This window comes from Schistocerca cancellata, chromosome 5 (assembly GCF_023864275.1).
Source record: "Schistocerca cancellata isolate TAMUIC-IGC-003103 chromosome 5, iqSchCanc2.1, whole genome shotgun sequence".
In the NCBI taxonomy this organism is placed as follows: domain Eukaryota; kingdom Metazoa; phylum Arthropoda; class Insecta; order Orthoptera; family Acrididae; genus Schistocerca; species Schistocerca cancellata.
The window spans coordinates 702072226-702086152 of NC_064630.1; the positions used below are offsets into that span (position 1 = coordinate 702072226).

The 13927-nt window shown below is 42.0% G+C and overlaps 1 protein-coding gene across 1 annotated transcript in view; it reads right to left on the bottom strand.

Moving 5' to 3' along the window:
* LOC126187976 (hexokinase type 2) overlaps positions 1 to 13402 on the bottom strand; it is a 424860-nt gene extending 411458 nt beyond the window's left edge. The window contains exon 1 of the mRNA XM_049929372.1: positions 13272 to 13402. Within this exon, the coding sequence (XP_049785329.1) occupies positions 13272 to 13301 (30 nt within the window). The 5' untranslated portion in view covers positions 13302 to 13402. The remainder of the gene's footprint in view (positions 1 to 13271) is intronic.
* Positions 13403 to 13927: the final 525 nt, after the last annotated feature.

Genomic DNA, 13927 nt, shown 5'->3' on the forward strand with positions numbered 1-13927 from the left:
ACTTTACGCAATTCAGTACTACGCGTTTTAAGAATTTGTTAGTTTGTAAATGAAATTTTGTTCCTTTTTGTGTGTTCCACATTACCAAGGAGTGCTTCACAGCCTGTCGAAATCATATTAAATTGAAATATATAAGGTTTTCCTTTTGTTGCAGTGTTTAACAGCAAGCATCCATTCGGCCAAGGGTGCGCTACACGTTGTCACTCCTCAGTGGCAGTCTGCTCTCGCTATCACTATGTTGTCTTCGGCCTTCCTAGCCTTCTTTTAGAAATGACCCAATTCTGTGTTTTTGAAGGCCACCGTGGGCTCTATGTCGTTACGACAAATTATCCAACCATCGTATTTGCCACTACTGTAATATGGCGCCCACACGAAACGTCAATAAAAAAACAAGCAAAAGAATCACAGCGCCACTTACCGTAGGTTCGCCTGCAGCCAAAGAGGCCGGTGCTTATTGTTGGATCTAGGGCATAGCTGGCATCCGACACAGCTGCCTTAACGCTCTCTCTCTCTCTCTCTCTCTCTCTCTCTCTCTCTCACTCACACACACACACACACACACACACACACACACACACACACCATCGTCTCTTGCGTGTACGGAACTGATTTTTTCGCAAACAGAATTTCATATTTTGCAAGGGGCAGCTGTACATTAAATATTGGTTTGTTTTACGCTCATGACAGTTCCCAGTGATGCTGCTGTTGGTGTTTTCTGTGTAACAACAGTCTTATTCACTAACTTTTCTTTGCAGTCAAGTTGGAAGATACTCCAATGCGGGTTTTCTGTTAATGATCGACATTTCGGTGAGTGCTTTTTATAGAAAAAGCTGTGCAATAAGCAACGAATACATCAATTTTCCTAATACTTGAAAATGTATATTCAATAGGCGCCAAGGCAAACTGTTTTCGTTGCACTGTTCGTAGCCGTGGATGCAAGAACTTCAACGTAATAAGCCTGTGGCCCATAGGCATGTTCGCTGTTACGTCTGCTTGCTCTCGTTACATTGTGTTTTTTCATCAGCTCGTTCTTCCTTTTCCCCCTCACTAGGCCAGCTTTGAATCAGCTGTTTAGTACTTTATAATGCTGAGTTATTTTATTCCATGCGTGATGTGTTATGGCATATTGTATCCGCTGAACTTGTACCTGGCGATAGGTCCTGATTTTGTAGGTGTCAAAGTTGTGTTTCTGTCAGCGAATTCATTTTTCTACATCCCTGAAATATATTTATTCTAGGGTAAATCAAGAACAATCAGAATTAACAGAACCTACAATTTTAAGAAAACCTTTAGGAACAAGTACAGAAGATGGAATACGGGACCCAAATCCAGTGCAGAAGTCTCCTGATGAATTCCTACAATCACGTTTACAATGACAGGGGACTCTCAGAGACAAGATACACGTAATGCGGCCAACATCAGATTCAGACTGTTCTGATAGATATTGTTAGACCCATCTGGTGCAAACTGAAGACATTAAGCTATTAGAATCGCCAAATTTACAGGACAAAGATGAATGGCCGGCCGCGGTGGCCAAGCGGTTCTAGGCTCTTCAGTCCGGAACCACGCGACTGCTACGGTCGCAGGTTCGAATCCTGCCTCGGGCATGGATGTGTGTGATGTTCTTAGGTTAGTTAGGTTTAAGTAGTTCTAAGTTCCAGGGGACTGATGACCTCAGATGTTACGTCCCATACTGCTCAGAGCCATTTGAACCATTTTGAAGATGAATGCAGGAAAGCCACACAAACACTGGGTTTCGACGAAGGCGAGAAGGACCAAACAAACACAAACACACACACACACACACACACACACACACACACACACACACACACAGAGATGGACGGACGGACGGAGCACACTCGTTGCGCATGAACGAACTATAAGGAAGACCAACACGAGTTAATCTCGTGTGGTCCTAAGCGAGCCATTCGTGGAGGAGGAGGAGGAGGAGGAGAAGAAGCAGCAAGAGGAGAAAATATGTTGGTCGAAGTGCTGCTCTCAGGCTTGCCAGTCACGCTAGGTTCTTCATTCCCAACGATCAAGGCTGCTTATTTGAGCGATACAAAGTATGCAGAACCTTTACGGTCCGAGTTATACATGTGTAGATCCTAACCTGAGACGAAATTAATGGTTTGTAAATGATTTTTTTTTTTATTTTTCAAATTTACGAAACTTCACGCGTAACTCAAATTCACAGCAACTGTTCAAAGTTACGACAACCAGTCTCAGTGCATTCATTACGTTATTGTCTCATTCTTACGTGTTGTACGTATTTTCATCACATCAGCGATACTTATTTCAGAACTCAAAGACGCCATTAAGAACCCCCATCCGTCAACACAAATTATATGAAGTAAGATTAAAATTAACTTCAGGGTGTACCAAACAGTGTTTTAGGGCCCTTACTATGGATGCAGACTACTGTTTATTGTTTATCAAGGCAGCGCCACCAATATCAAGGTGGCGTGGAATTTCCAACCTGTGTGACGTCAACGAGATGTTTCCGACAACATATTCTAGCCATTGCTTTTCAGACTGTCAAAGGAGGCCGCAGTAGTGGGGAGGCTCTGGGCGGAGAAACCTACGATGCAAAACTGGATGGTATTGGCCGTGGCTTTCCTGACTTTTGTAATAAGAATATCCCTTTATATTTTATCCAGGCTTAGTATTGGCTATGCACACAGTACAGAGGCATGTTTAATTTTGTTTTTGTTATTTTTAGTCTGGTTAAAAACGGGAGGTTAAATTGTTGCTCGTGAAATGAGGACTGATGACATTCTTGCTGGTCACAAAATAGTTGCTGTTTATTTCTGATTATGTTGCGATATCCGAGGTTGTGCTTTGGATGGAACCTAAGAGCACGGCGAGTGAAACGGGCAGCAATGACGGTACACCTCTGTTGCCGCGTCAAGGGAAGTCGCAACAGTGGTGGAGGCTACGGTCAAAATATTACGTGCCTAACTGTTTGGTCGGAACTGCCAATGTACCTGCGGCACCTACAAAACGGTCGTAAACGCCGCTGAGAAAGCGCATGAAGCCAATAACAATAGGCAGCCTTTTCATTGTTATGAAACGTAGGCAGAAAAAAAAGTACCTAACTCGCGTAGCTCATTCGAGACTCTGCAGCGCCTTAAATGCTCGTTTCTGACCCTTTTTTCTTATCTCGAAATACTGTGCCCTGTTCAAAATCAATTACCTTCCGAAGAAGTTTCACCCAAATATTTCGGGGCATCCTGCAGAAGCAGTGATTAAGTTATTTTAATTACTATCAATACAAATTTATTCGTGAAAACAGTTGCGGGTTAAAACTACTCCGGTGTAGACCCAATGTACGGTTCTGGAGGGCGGAGGGTCACTGTTTCTGTCTGTTCCCCACTCTCCCGTACCTTTAATGTAATTTAAGGTCTTTCCCCACTTTTAATGTGTGTAAAAATTACTATAATCTGTGCCCGGCATGCATTCGAATGCTTCTGTTTCTAAGTAGGTACACATATAGAAAGCAGACAATGACCCATATACAAAATAAAGAAGACATTGGTTTTTTGCATTAATGTAATTTGGAAAGTTTATTCAAGAGCTTTAGTATATACTGTATACAATATCTCTGGTGTTTCAGTCTTCTGCAAACATGAATTTTTGCTCTCGCACTCTTGAGCATGCAACATTTAATTGGTCGTGTCGCAAGTATGGATTTTTCAACGTTGATCCACACAGGTGCGCCTTCGCCCGAGTACCCATGTCACATATTTCATTCACAAAATAATGTATTATTTGATGGACACCGAACACATTTCACACCTGTTTGTACACATTTCATCCATATGTCTAGCGAGTTTCGCCCTACAGTTTCTTTTGAATTCTGAGGAAACTTTATTGTGCGAGAAACCGTCGTTTCGAGGAAAGGACCTTCGGTGGAAACTAAATACGAGGACTGTTCAATAAAGAATGTTAATTTTTTATGATCCTAATTTCTCGAGCTAAAATTCAATCTTATGATATTCTGTTAGCTTAATGAAATGTCGTGTAGCTAGGGCCTCCCGTCGGGGAGAACAGTCACCTGGTGCAAGTCTTCTTACTTGACGCCACTTCGGCGACATGTACGTCGATGGGGATGAGATGATGAAGACAATACAACAACCATTCCCTGAGCGAAGAAAATCTCAGTCCCAGCCGGGACTCGAACCCAGGCCCCTACGCATGGCATTCTGTCGTGCTGACCATTCAGCTACCGAGGCGGACTGTGCCAAAAAATGGAAATGAGCGTATGGCATCGCCGGCCGGAAGGGCCCTATTCGGGGAAGTTTGGCCGCCAAGTGCAAGTCTTATGTCATTCGACTTGCGCGCCGGTTATGAGGATGAAATGATGAGGACAACACAACACTCAGTCCACGAGCGGAGAAAATCTCCAATCCGGCCGGGAATCGAACCCGGGCCTGCTTGCATGGGAGGCGAGCACGGTACCACCCAGCTAAGCAGGCGGACAGCATAATGTGCAACAAACACGCCGTGGTAGTTTCCTTGTTGCGAGTGTGTTCCCGCCTGTGAGATGCAGGCAAGGGCGTCATGTTCGGTATCGCCTACAGCTGCAATGGAGATAACAAGCGAGGAACAATATGCGGCTTTGAAAGTCTGCTTTCGTCTCAACAAATCTTCAGCCGCGGCCCATACAGTGTTACAGGAGGTCTATGGAGAGTGTTCTTCCCTACAGCTCGAAGGTCGTTTAAAATGTTTAAAGAGGGGAAACAATTTCAAAGGAAGGTGGACCCGGTGCTCCAGTTACTGCTCTTGCAGAAGAAAACACTGATGCTGTCATTGTGAGAGAGGATCGACGAATCACCTTAAGATCACTTCCTGAAATACTGATCATTTCATTGGGTGCCACTCACACGTTAGTGACAAAAGTTACACGTGACGTGTTTGCGCTCGATGGGTTCGAAGACCATGGATTCCCAAACAAAAGGACATTCGCGTGCAGGTCTGCATGCAGTTAAAATTAATGTTACAGGGAGATACGGGGTTTCTTTCAAAATTAATCACTGCTGATGAAACCTGGCTACATAATTTTGTTCCTGAGGGCAAACAGTAAAGCGCAGTGTGGGAATCTCAATCACCAACCCCAAAAAAGCAAAAGTGATTGCATCTGCTGGGAAAGTTATGGTCATCACATTCTTCGATATTCATGGAATGGTTTACAAGCATGTTTTACCTGCACAAACATCAGTAACTGGACAATACTACAGGGATGTCTTGAAAACATTGCAAGTCCATATCAGGCGCAAAAACCACATTTCCGTGAAGCAGGCTGGACGCAGCACCACTATAATGCGCAGCCGCATATTGCCAATGTTCTTGCTGAATATCTTGCGTGCATCCCTTACACTCCCTATAGTCCGGATTTAGCCCCATGTGACTTTTCTATTCCTTAATATTAAGAAACACCTTCGTGGGAGGCATTATCAATCAGAAGCAGTGGTGAAGGCTGCGGAGATGATTTTGAAGGTTCTCTCAAAGAATGGTTTCCAGCATGTATCTGAAGACTTGCAGAAACTCTAGGACAAGTGCATCGCATTCATGGGAGACTACTTTGGGAAGGACCATCAAAATTATGAGGATGAGAAAGTATGCTGTCAAAAAAATCGTTCTCTATTGAACAGCCCTCGTTAACATCTGCAAGATCTTGGGTGGGCTTATCCTGATCACACACTTTCTCTTAATGATTAACGAGCACAAAATATGTTGCCATATCAAAGCAGTGAATGAAAATAGGCATAGTAGGCTAATTTACTGATATGTTCCTCACCAAAATTTGCTTTAACCCTAATATCATAAGTAGCTGAACCTAAACTTTCAGCAGATCATCGATGTGTTTCTTCCAATTCAATGGGAAGTGAGATTGGGCAGTAGTTGTTAGCATCAGATCCACCCCGTTTTTATGCAATGGTTTAACAATAGGGTATTTCACTCCATCTGGTAAAATGCACTGTTTGTGAACTACAACGTATGTGGTTGACAATCCTACTTATCTGTTGGGAAAAGGCTTTTAGTACTCTGTTGGAAATGCCATCAGTTTTATAGGGGCTTTTACATCTACATACATACTCCGCAATCCACCACAACTAGCATCTCCTCTCCCTGTTCCACTCCCAAACAGAACGAGAGAAAAATGACTGCCTATATGCCTCTGTGCGAGCCCTAATCTCTCTTATCTTTGTGGTCTTTCCGCGAAATATAAGTTGGCGGCAGTAAAATTGTACTGCAGTCAGTCTCAAATGCTGGTTCTCTAAATTTCCTCAGTAGCGATTCACGAAAAGAGCGCCTCCTTTCCTCTAGAGACTCCCAGAAGCATTTCCGTAACACTCGCGTGATGATCAAACCTACCAGTAACAAATCTAGCAGCCCGCCTCTGAACTGCTTCTACGTCCTCCCTCAATCCGACCTGATAGGGATCCCAAACGCTCGAGCAGTACTTTTCAGTGAATGTATTATTTTCCTAATTTCAGTAGGGAAGGTAGGTTGAACTCCAGTTTATCAAACTGCATAGGCATTACCTGTCCCACATAAAGCCTTACATTTTCTAATGAACATCTATAACAGTTAGGTACATTAGGGGGCAGACACTTTGTTCGAAACGTGCTTCCTCTGCATTACTACTCTCTAGTGACACTTTCTTCATCGACATCCTGCAACCCCATTTAAAAATCAGTTAAGTTAAAATGTGGCACTACTACTAATACATATATATATCCATAGTGACTCACTGACTCTTCATCGTCCAGCCAAGCCCTGCAAGGATAGAACTTGAAATTTGCAGAGGGTATTGATCTTGTTCTGTAGGCATCCTTTAACAAGGGATTGTTCGAACATCCACTCCCAAGGGGGTTAAATAGGAAATGAAACGCTTTTTAAAAAATGACGCTATTAAGACAATTTTGAAGGTAGAACTACGAGAATTGGTATTTGGTTTCTCAGTCACAAATAAAAAAATGCGTGTTTCAGCATTTTTGGAAAGTCAACCACAAGGGGATAAAATAGGTTAAGTTTTTGAAAATAAATAATCAAAGAACTAGCAAAATATTTCTGAAGCTACAGCTATAAAAACTGGTATTTGATTTCTCGCTTAGAAATGAAGGAATACATATTTCAGCGATTTTGGAAACAACCTCTAAGGAGATGATAAATGTGTGACTAGGGCCTCCCGTCGGATAGACCGTTCGTCAGGTGCAAGTCTTTCGATTTGACACCACTTCGGCAACTTGCGCGTCGATGGGGATGAAATGATGAGGACGACAACACCCAGTCCGTGAGCGGAGAAAATCTCCGACCCAGCCGGGAATCGAACCCGGGCCCTTAGGATTGACATTCTGTCGCGCTGACCACTCAGCTACCGGGGGCGGACTCAGATGATGAAACAAGAGGATGAAAATTTAAGAAAATATTTCGATATATCAAAAAGCTTTTGAAGCTAAATCTATGACACCCGGTACATTACTTCTCGGTTAGATATAAAGCACATGTGTTAGGAGATGAAAGTTTTTATGGAAATACCACAAGAACGCGAAAGGCATAATTAGCAAAAACCTATGACTGCAACTACCAGCATTGGTTTTTGGTCAGGAACCATTCGGAATATTTCTATGGCCTTAATTAGCTAGGAAAGTTTAGAAGGTACATCTACATCTACTACATCTACATCCATACTCCGCAAGCCACCTGACGGTGTGTGGCGGAGGGTACCTTCAGTACCTCTATCGGTTCTCCCTTCTATTCCAGTCTCGTATTGTTCGTGGAAAGAAGGATTGTCGGTATGCCTCTGTGTGGGCTCTAATCTCTCTGATTTTATCCTCATGGTCTCTTCGCGAGATATACGTAGGAGGGAGCAATATACTGCTTGACTCTTCGGTGAAGGTTTGTTCTCGAAACTTTGACAAAAGCCCGTACCGAGCTACTGAGCGTCTCTCCTGCAGAGTCTTCCACTGGAGTTTATCTATCATCTCCGTAACGCTTTCGCGATTACTAAATGATCCTGTAACGAAGCGCGCTGCTCTCCGTTGGATCTTCTCTATGTCTTGTATCAACCCTATCTGGTACGGATCCCACACTGCTGAGCAGTATTCAAGCAGTGGGCGAACAAGCGTACTGTAACCTACTTCCTTTGTTTTCGGATTGCATTTCCTTAGGATTCTTCCAATGAATCTCAGTCTGGCATCTGCTTTACCGACAATCAACGTTATATGATCATTCCATTTTAAATCACTCCTAATGCGTACTCCCAGATAATTTATGGTATTAACTGCTTCCAGTTGCTGACCTGCTATTTTGTAGCTAAATGATAAAGGATCTATCTTTCTGTGTATCTGCAGCACATTACACTTGTGTACACTTGTCTACTGCAATTTGTGAACGTAAAAACTCTAAAAAAAAAGCAGACCATACAGCACACGCGAGCAGCGGGCTGTAAGCTGCTGCTGCTACAAAATATGTATGCCATACAGCAGTGTAGCTACTATTGTGTTGTGCTGTCAATTTGTTCCTTTCTTGCGTAGTGAATAAGCAATTTCTGGTCTATTGCGCAAACTACCTACATTTCTGAGAAGGCATTTACATAGGCACTTAAGAATGTTTGATATAAATGTCAATTTTGCTGTCAGAATAAATGTGTGTAATGAGGAAAATGTTCATTACATTGGCGTCACGCATTAACGCTAATATTGAACACAAAGTATTTTCGATAACTTGTGTAAGCAGTGTTATAAAATGGTGGTAACAGTAAAGAAATTTCAAAAATAATTTAGTTTCATCACTGACACATAACTGATTCATTTTGTCTTTACCCCTCAGGGGGGGGGGGGGGGAAGTTGCCACAGGCTGGGAACCACTGCTGTAGGCTGAGATGATGATGATGATGTTGTTTGGATTGTGGGGCGCTCAACAGCGTGGTTATCAGCGCCCGTACAATTACCCAATCTTTGCTCAGTCCAATTTCGCCACTTTCCTGGATGATGAAATGATGAGGTCAATACAAACACCCAGTCATCTCGAGGTAGGTGAAAATCCCTGACCCCGCCGGGAATCGAACCCGGGACCCCGTGCTCGGGAAGCGAGAACGCTACCGCGAGACTGCTGTAGGCTGTCAGGCCGGTAGACAATCCACGTGAGCAAGGAAGAAGTCGCCTGTGTTACCTTTGTTCTACGATTCTTTACCACTTTCTAGACTTAATTTTAGAGGTTCTTTGTCCTCCAAAAGCTCGCTGTAAGCTTTTGAAATAGATGTGTAAAGATATGAACGCGTCTATAAATTCCTTTAGTGAGGGGGCGTAGGGGGTGGGGGGAGGGGAAGGTGTCATACGACTAAGCATACCGCGGCGGTCAGGGGCGGAAAGACCGCGTATACACAGCGCAGTGTATTTTCACCAGGCGACACGAGATTGCGAGCAAACACTTTGCGTCACCATATTGCATCATTCCCTCTACATCTCTGCTACCGAATCTGTGGTTCGTTCTCACATCCACAAAGTTTCTTTTTCCATATAGTTTAGGTGTAACACTGGAGCAGTAGTACATCACACCACTTCTTTAAATACCAGTTTCATCAAATTCACTGAAATTAAAAGCTAACAATGTTATTCCCACATATGCTATAGGAGACCCTCTGAGTTTAGAGTTTTCAAGTAATAGGTGGAAACTATAGTGACAAAAAATTGAGTTAGGTATGGATGCGTCCATATGGGCCGAAGGTTGAGTTGCGATAACCAGTTTCTAGTACGGGCCTGGAAAAATTTACATGTCACGGAATATTGATTATTCTTTTTACATTTCTGGCCTCAGGAAGACTTACGGAACACCACAAAGTAGGCTCTCAGATTCAAATCACTCGCTCAGGAAGGACAAGAAAAAGGCCTGGATCTGAATATAAAGTAGAACTAGCAAACTGTGTCAGATAACTGCTACGAGTAGAGACTTTCCCATTTCTCTAACATTTTTTAGAACGAAAGAAAAAGTTCCGTAAAGGTGGAATATACTTTGCCTGTATTCCTAGTTTCTGAAACTCTTCCTTCGTTCATATATAACCAAAACTGGCCCAAAATGTTGGTTGTTCGGGGGGAAGAGACCAAATAGCGAGGTCATCGGTCTCATCGGATTAGGGAAGGATGGGAAAGGAAGTCGGCCGTGCCCTTTCAAAAAAACCATCCCGGCGTTTGCCTGGAGCGATTTAGGGAAATCACAGAAAACCTAAATGAGGATGGCCGGACGCGGGATTGAACCGTCGTCCACCCGAATTCGAGTCCTGGCCCAAAATGCTATTACGTTGGCTGCTCATTGTGTGTAATTACGATACTCGACAAAAAGTACTAATGTTTAGTGTAGATCGTGAGGGGATGAATTCTACTGCTCAATGAAATGAAATCCCCTTAACTTTATACCTCTTTTCTTTCAATTCCCAACAATCCGAAATTAATACGCAGCAGCTTTTTCTTCTTCTTCTTTCGATTTCGGCCATCTTTGGACCACGTTCAACAATTCACTTGCCCGGCTTTTTGATCTTTTTTTCTCTCTTCCCAATATTTCCTCATCATTTTCGAGTGGTTCCTCCTCCGCTCTTCCGACCATTTCCTGTTATTATTCTTTAGTTTCGTTTCTTCTGGAAAACACTTAATTTCGTTCACTATTTGTCTAAACTTTTCCCTGTCCCTGATTGACTCACGGGTGACATTAAAATAGGCCAAATCCTTTTTCACCATCTGTATCCATTTATTGTTGGTTTTTTCGTTCCTGTTACTATGTTCAACCACTTTTCTTGTTAGTCTGTTTCCATCCATCCTCGACAGGTGACCATAAAAAGTTAGTCTGCGTTTACGCATTGCCTCACTCACTTTCTCAATAGTTTTGTATATTTCCTTATTACTCTTTAGCTTGTACTCTTCTCCAATCTTTCTCGGTCCTAATATTTTTCTCAAAATTTTCCAGCTTTTTATTCATGAGAGAATTTTCACAGAAATTGGTTAGAACGGGATTATAAAAATAGCGTAAAAAAGTAAAACGGGTCATAATTTCAGTGTGTGTGCGTAATTCTATCAGCCATAAAGGCAGATCAATACATAGATGGTCATTCCTGAAATTCCATGATGTAGCGCATTGTTTCGTTCTGCATTATAAATTCGTAGTTTGTAAGTTTCAAGAATCAACTATTCCTCCACAAAGTTCTTGTTATCGCCTTTACTTATACATGGACCGGCATCATTGTTCACGTACTACAATGAATTTTTAAACGTTCTAAATGTTGTCCGAGATCAATGCGAAAAGTTCTTAAAATAATAAATGGTATATTCAACTAACAAAAATACACAAACATGTTAAATAAGTAACCCTTGTGCACGCGTGCGTTTTTCCTTACATTTAACAATTTTTGATTAAACTAAGAGGGGTTCAGTGTCACTTTATAGCATGAGCTTTGTGTTCAATAGCTCCGATATAAATATATTGAGTTACAAAACAGCGTTGTGAGTTAGAATCATGTGAATGGTACGTGAAAGATGATAAACTAAACAGTATGACCATCGCTGGCATCGGTATGGTCCGCAAGAAAAGAAATTGTGCTCAGAATTGTCTGAGAAAGGTTACTGTAAGCAGCGTAGCTCCAAATGTGCCACTGCCCGAATTCCGAAAATGCTTGCCGTGTGGTGGGGATGCGACAAGTGAACGACGCGTCAGCTGACTGGCCGACTGCCAGTTAGCCATTGAGCACGCGCCGGGTTTGTACGCCTGTTACAACTCTCACGTAACTAGTACCTTTAAACACTCAGCGCCTGTTGGATAGAAGAACACAGGTTCCAGTGCTTAGTAGATACTGAAACAATGACAGACCAACCGTTTCAAAACATTGTGCCAGTCGTGCTCTTGGGCCATTGTAGTCAAACCTCAACCAACGCAAACAATTCTGGTTAGGACTGTGTGTGTCTAATATCAAGCTATTGCTGTGTCAGATGACAAAAGAAGACAATTGCGCACATAAAGAACGTATCCGAAGTTCATTTCGTTAAACAGCTGTGCTCACTGAAGACTTTGAAACAATTTTTATTTTCAATTAAAAAAGAAACGATCATTCGCGGCTGCAATGTCAGCATTCAACTAAGATAATGGATGTGCCGACCAGTATTTCATCGTCAGTTACAACGATGGCAGGTATGGCCTTCCTGTGGTCAATACAGTGGGTAAGAGTCCTTCACTCCAAATTATGTACATTATTCTCTATGAAACTTTAGCTTCTCTCAAACAGATTAATATAAATATATGGTCTAGTGGAGGGGATATCGTATTGCCAGTACCTGTAAGTTTATGAAAACAATGAATGGAAAAATTTGAACATACCTACAGCACAATTACGGACGGTACCTCAACTTCGCTACACAATTCTAAAAGAAACTTTTTAATATTTCGATTCACAGTACCAACAATCTCTCCAAATTTGCAAACAACTACCAAGAAGTTTCACACATGCATTGTTTACTTACGGACATCGGTCTTGCTTTTGAACAAAAATTCATTCGGGGAAGCTTATTCCATGCAACTGGTCTTTCCACTTTGATAATCTGAATTTAGTAGGTTATTGCTAGACAGCTGACTTAGCTTCTATGGATTTTGCCAAGAGAAATGCGTGCCTAGAAATTTCCCAAGATTTTTTGAATCTTTCGTCAATAAACAAAATTTCTCATATGTCGTGAACTACACTTCGCAATGTTTTCTACACAGCAGAATGTACTACTGAATTATAGTTTTCAAATACCTGTCAAGAGTCACGTTATTATGTTAATGAGAAACTGTTCCTAAGAAACAGTATCAAAAACCTTGTTCTGGTAAAATATTGAAACCACATGAAACTTCTATATGAAACAGGAAGGAAAAATACATTAACATTTCAAAATATTGACCTATTGCTTAATAAATTTACTATTATTGAGGAAAATGTCGAGGCATATTTACTTCCTTTCAACCAAATGTAAGTCGCTACGAATTCTAACTTACTGCAACAATTGTTGCAGCAGACGACGAAGTAATCTGCGTAGATTTCCAACATTTAGTTTTATGTGCATTATGAATTAGGTATATGCTTATATGAATACATAATTTAATAAAAGCCTCTGACACACGGTTCATAACACATCTGCTGCTCAAACAGACCAGCAATAAATGAAATATCGCCAAACACACGACCAAAAAACATAGTTATGTTGCCGCTGATATCAGCTACTCGTATAATGGCGTCGCCTTACCTCAGGTAAAATTTCGTGCACGTCGCTCATTTCTGACGGTTGAAGAAACGAAGGCCAACACGAGAAGCTGCGTGCGAATCAAGCAGAACTAAGCAACTAGACGCGCTTCCTCATATTGCCGCCGCGTCCTATGCTCTCGCCAAACGACGCTGCTGCCTCCTAGCGGCACGGACGGTAATTACTCCGCGACGCAATATTCGCGCGAGAAACGGACGCGTCGAAGCCACGCTCAGCTTAAAAGCCTCGGTACTTTCACAGTTTTTCGTGTAAACGGAATCCGCAGGAACGACAATGCGCATTACATGTAATGCTCTTTGCTAATGAGATACAATGAAGTCGTGTTTCGATTTTGCTTATTCCTTGTCGTTAAAATCGCTTGAAATTCCAGGTTCTAATTTCTGAAAGCAGTAAACGTATGACTCGTGGATGGAATACGACAATGAAGCTAGCAGTCTTTTCATAAAACTGAGGGACAGTCACGGAAATGTGATATAAAAAATGATTGAAGAACCATTTTACCGGAGTACTCCATTTGTAAACTAATTTTCACCGCTGTTCCTAAAGTTACGACACGCTAATGTGACGCTTTGTTTGGTGTCTCGCGTCAAGAAATGTATATGCTGTGAAACATAAAATGGATTTAGATATTCTCGAGC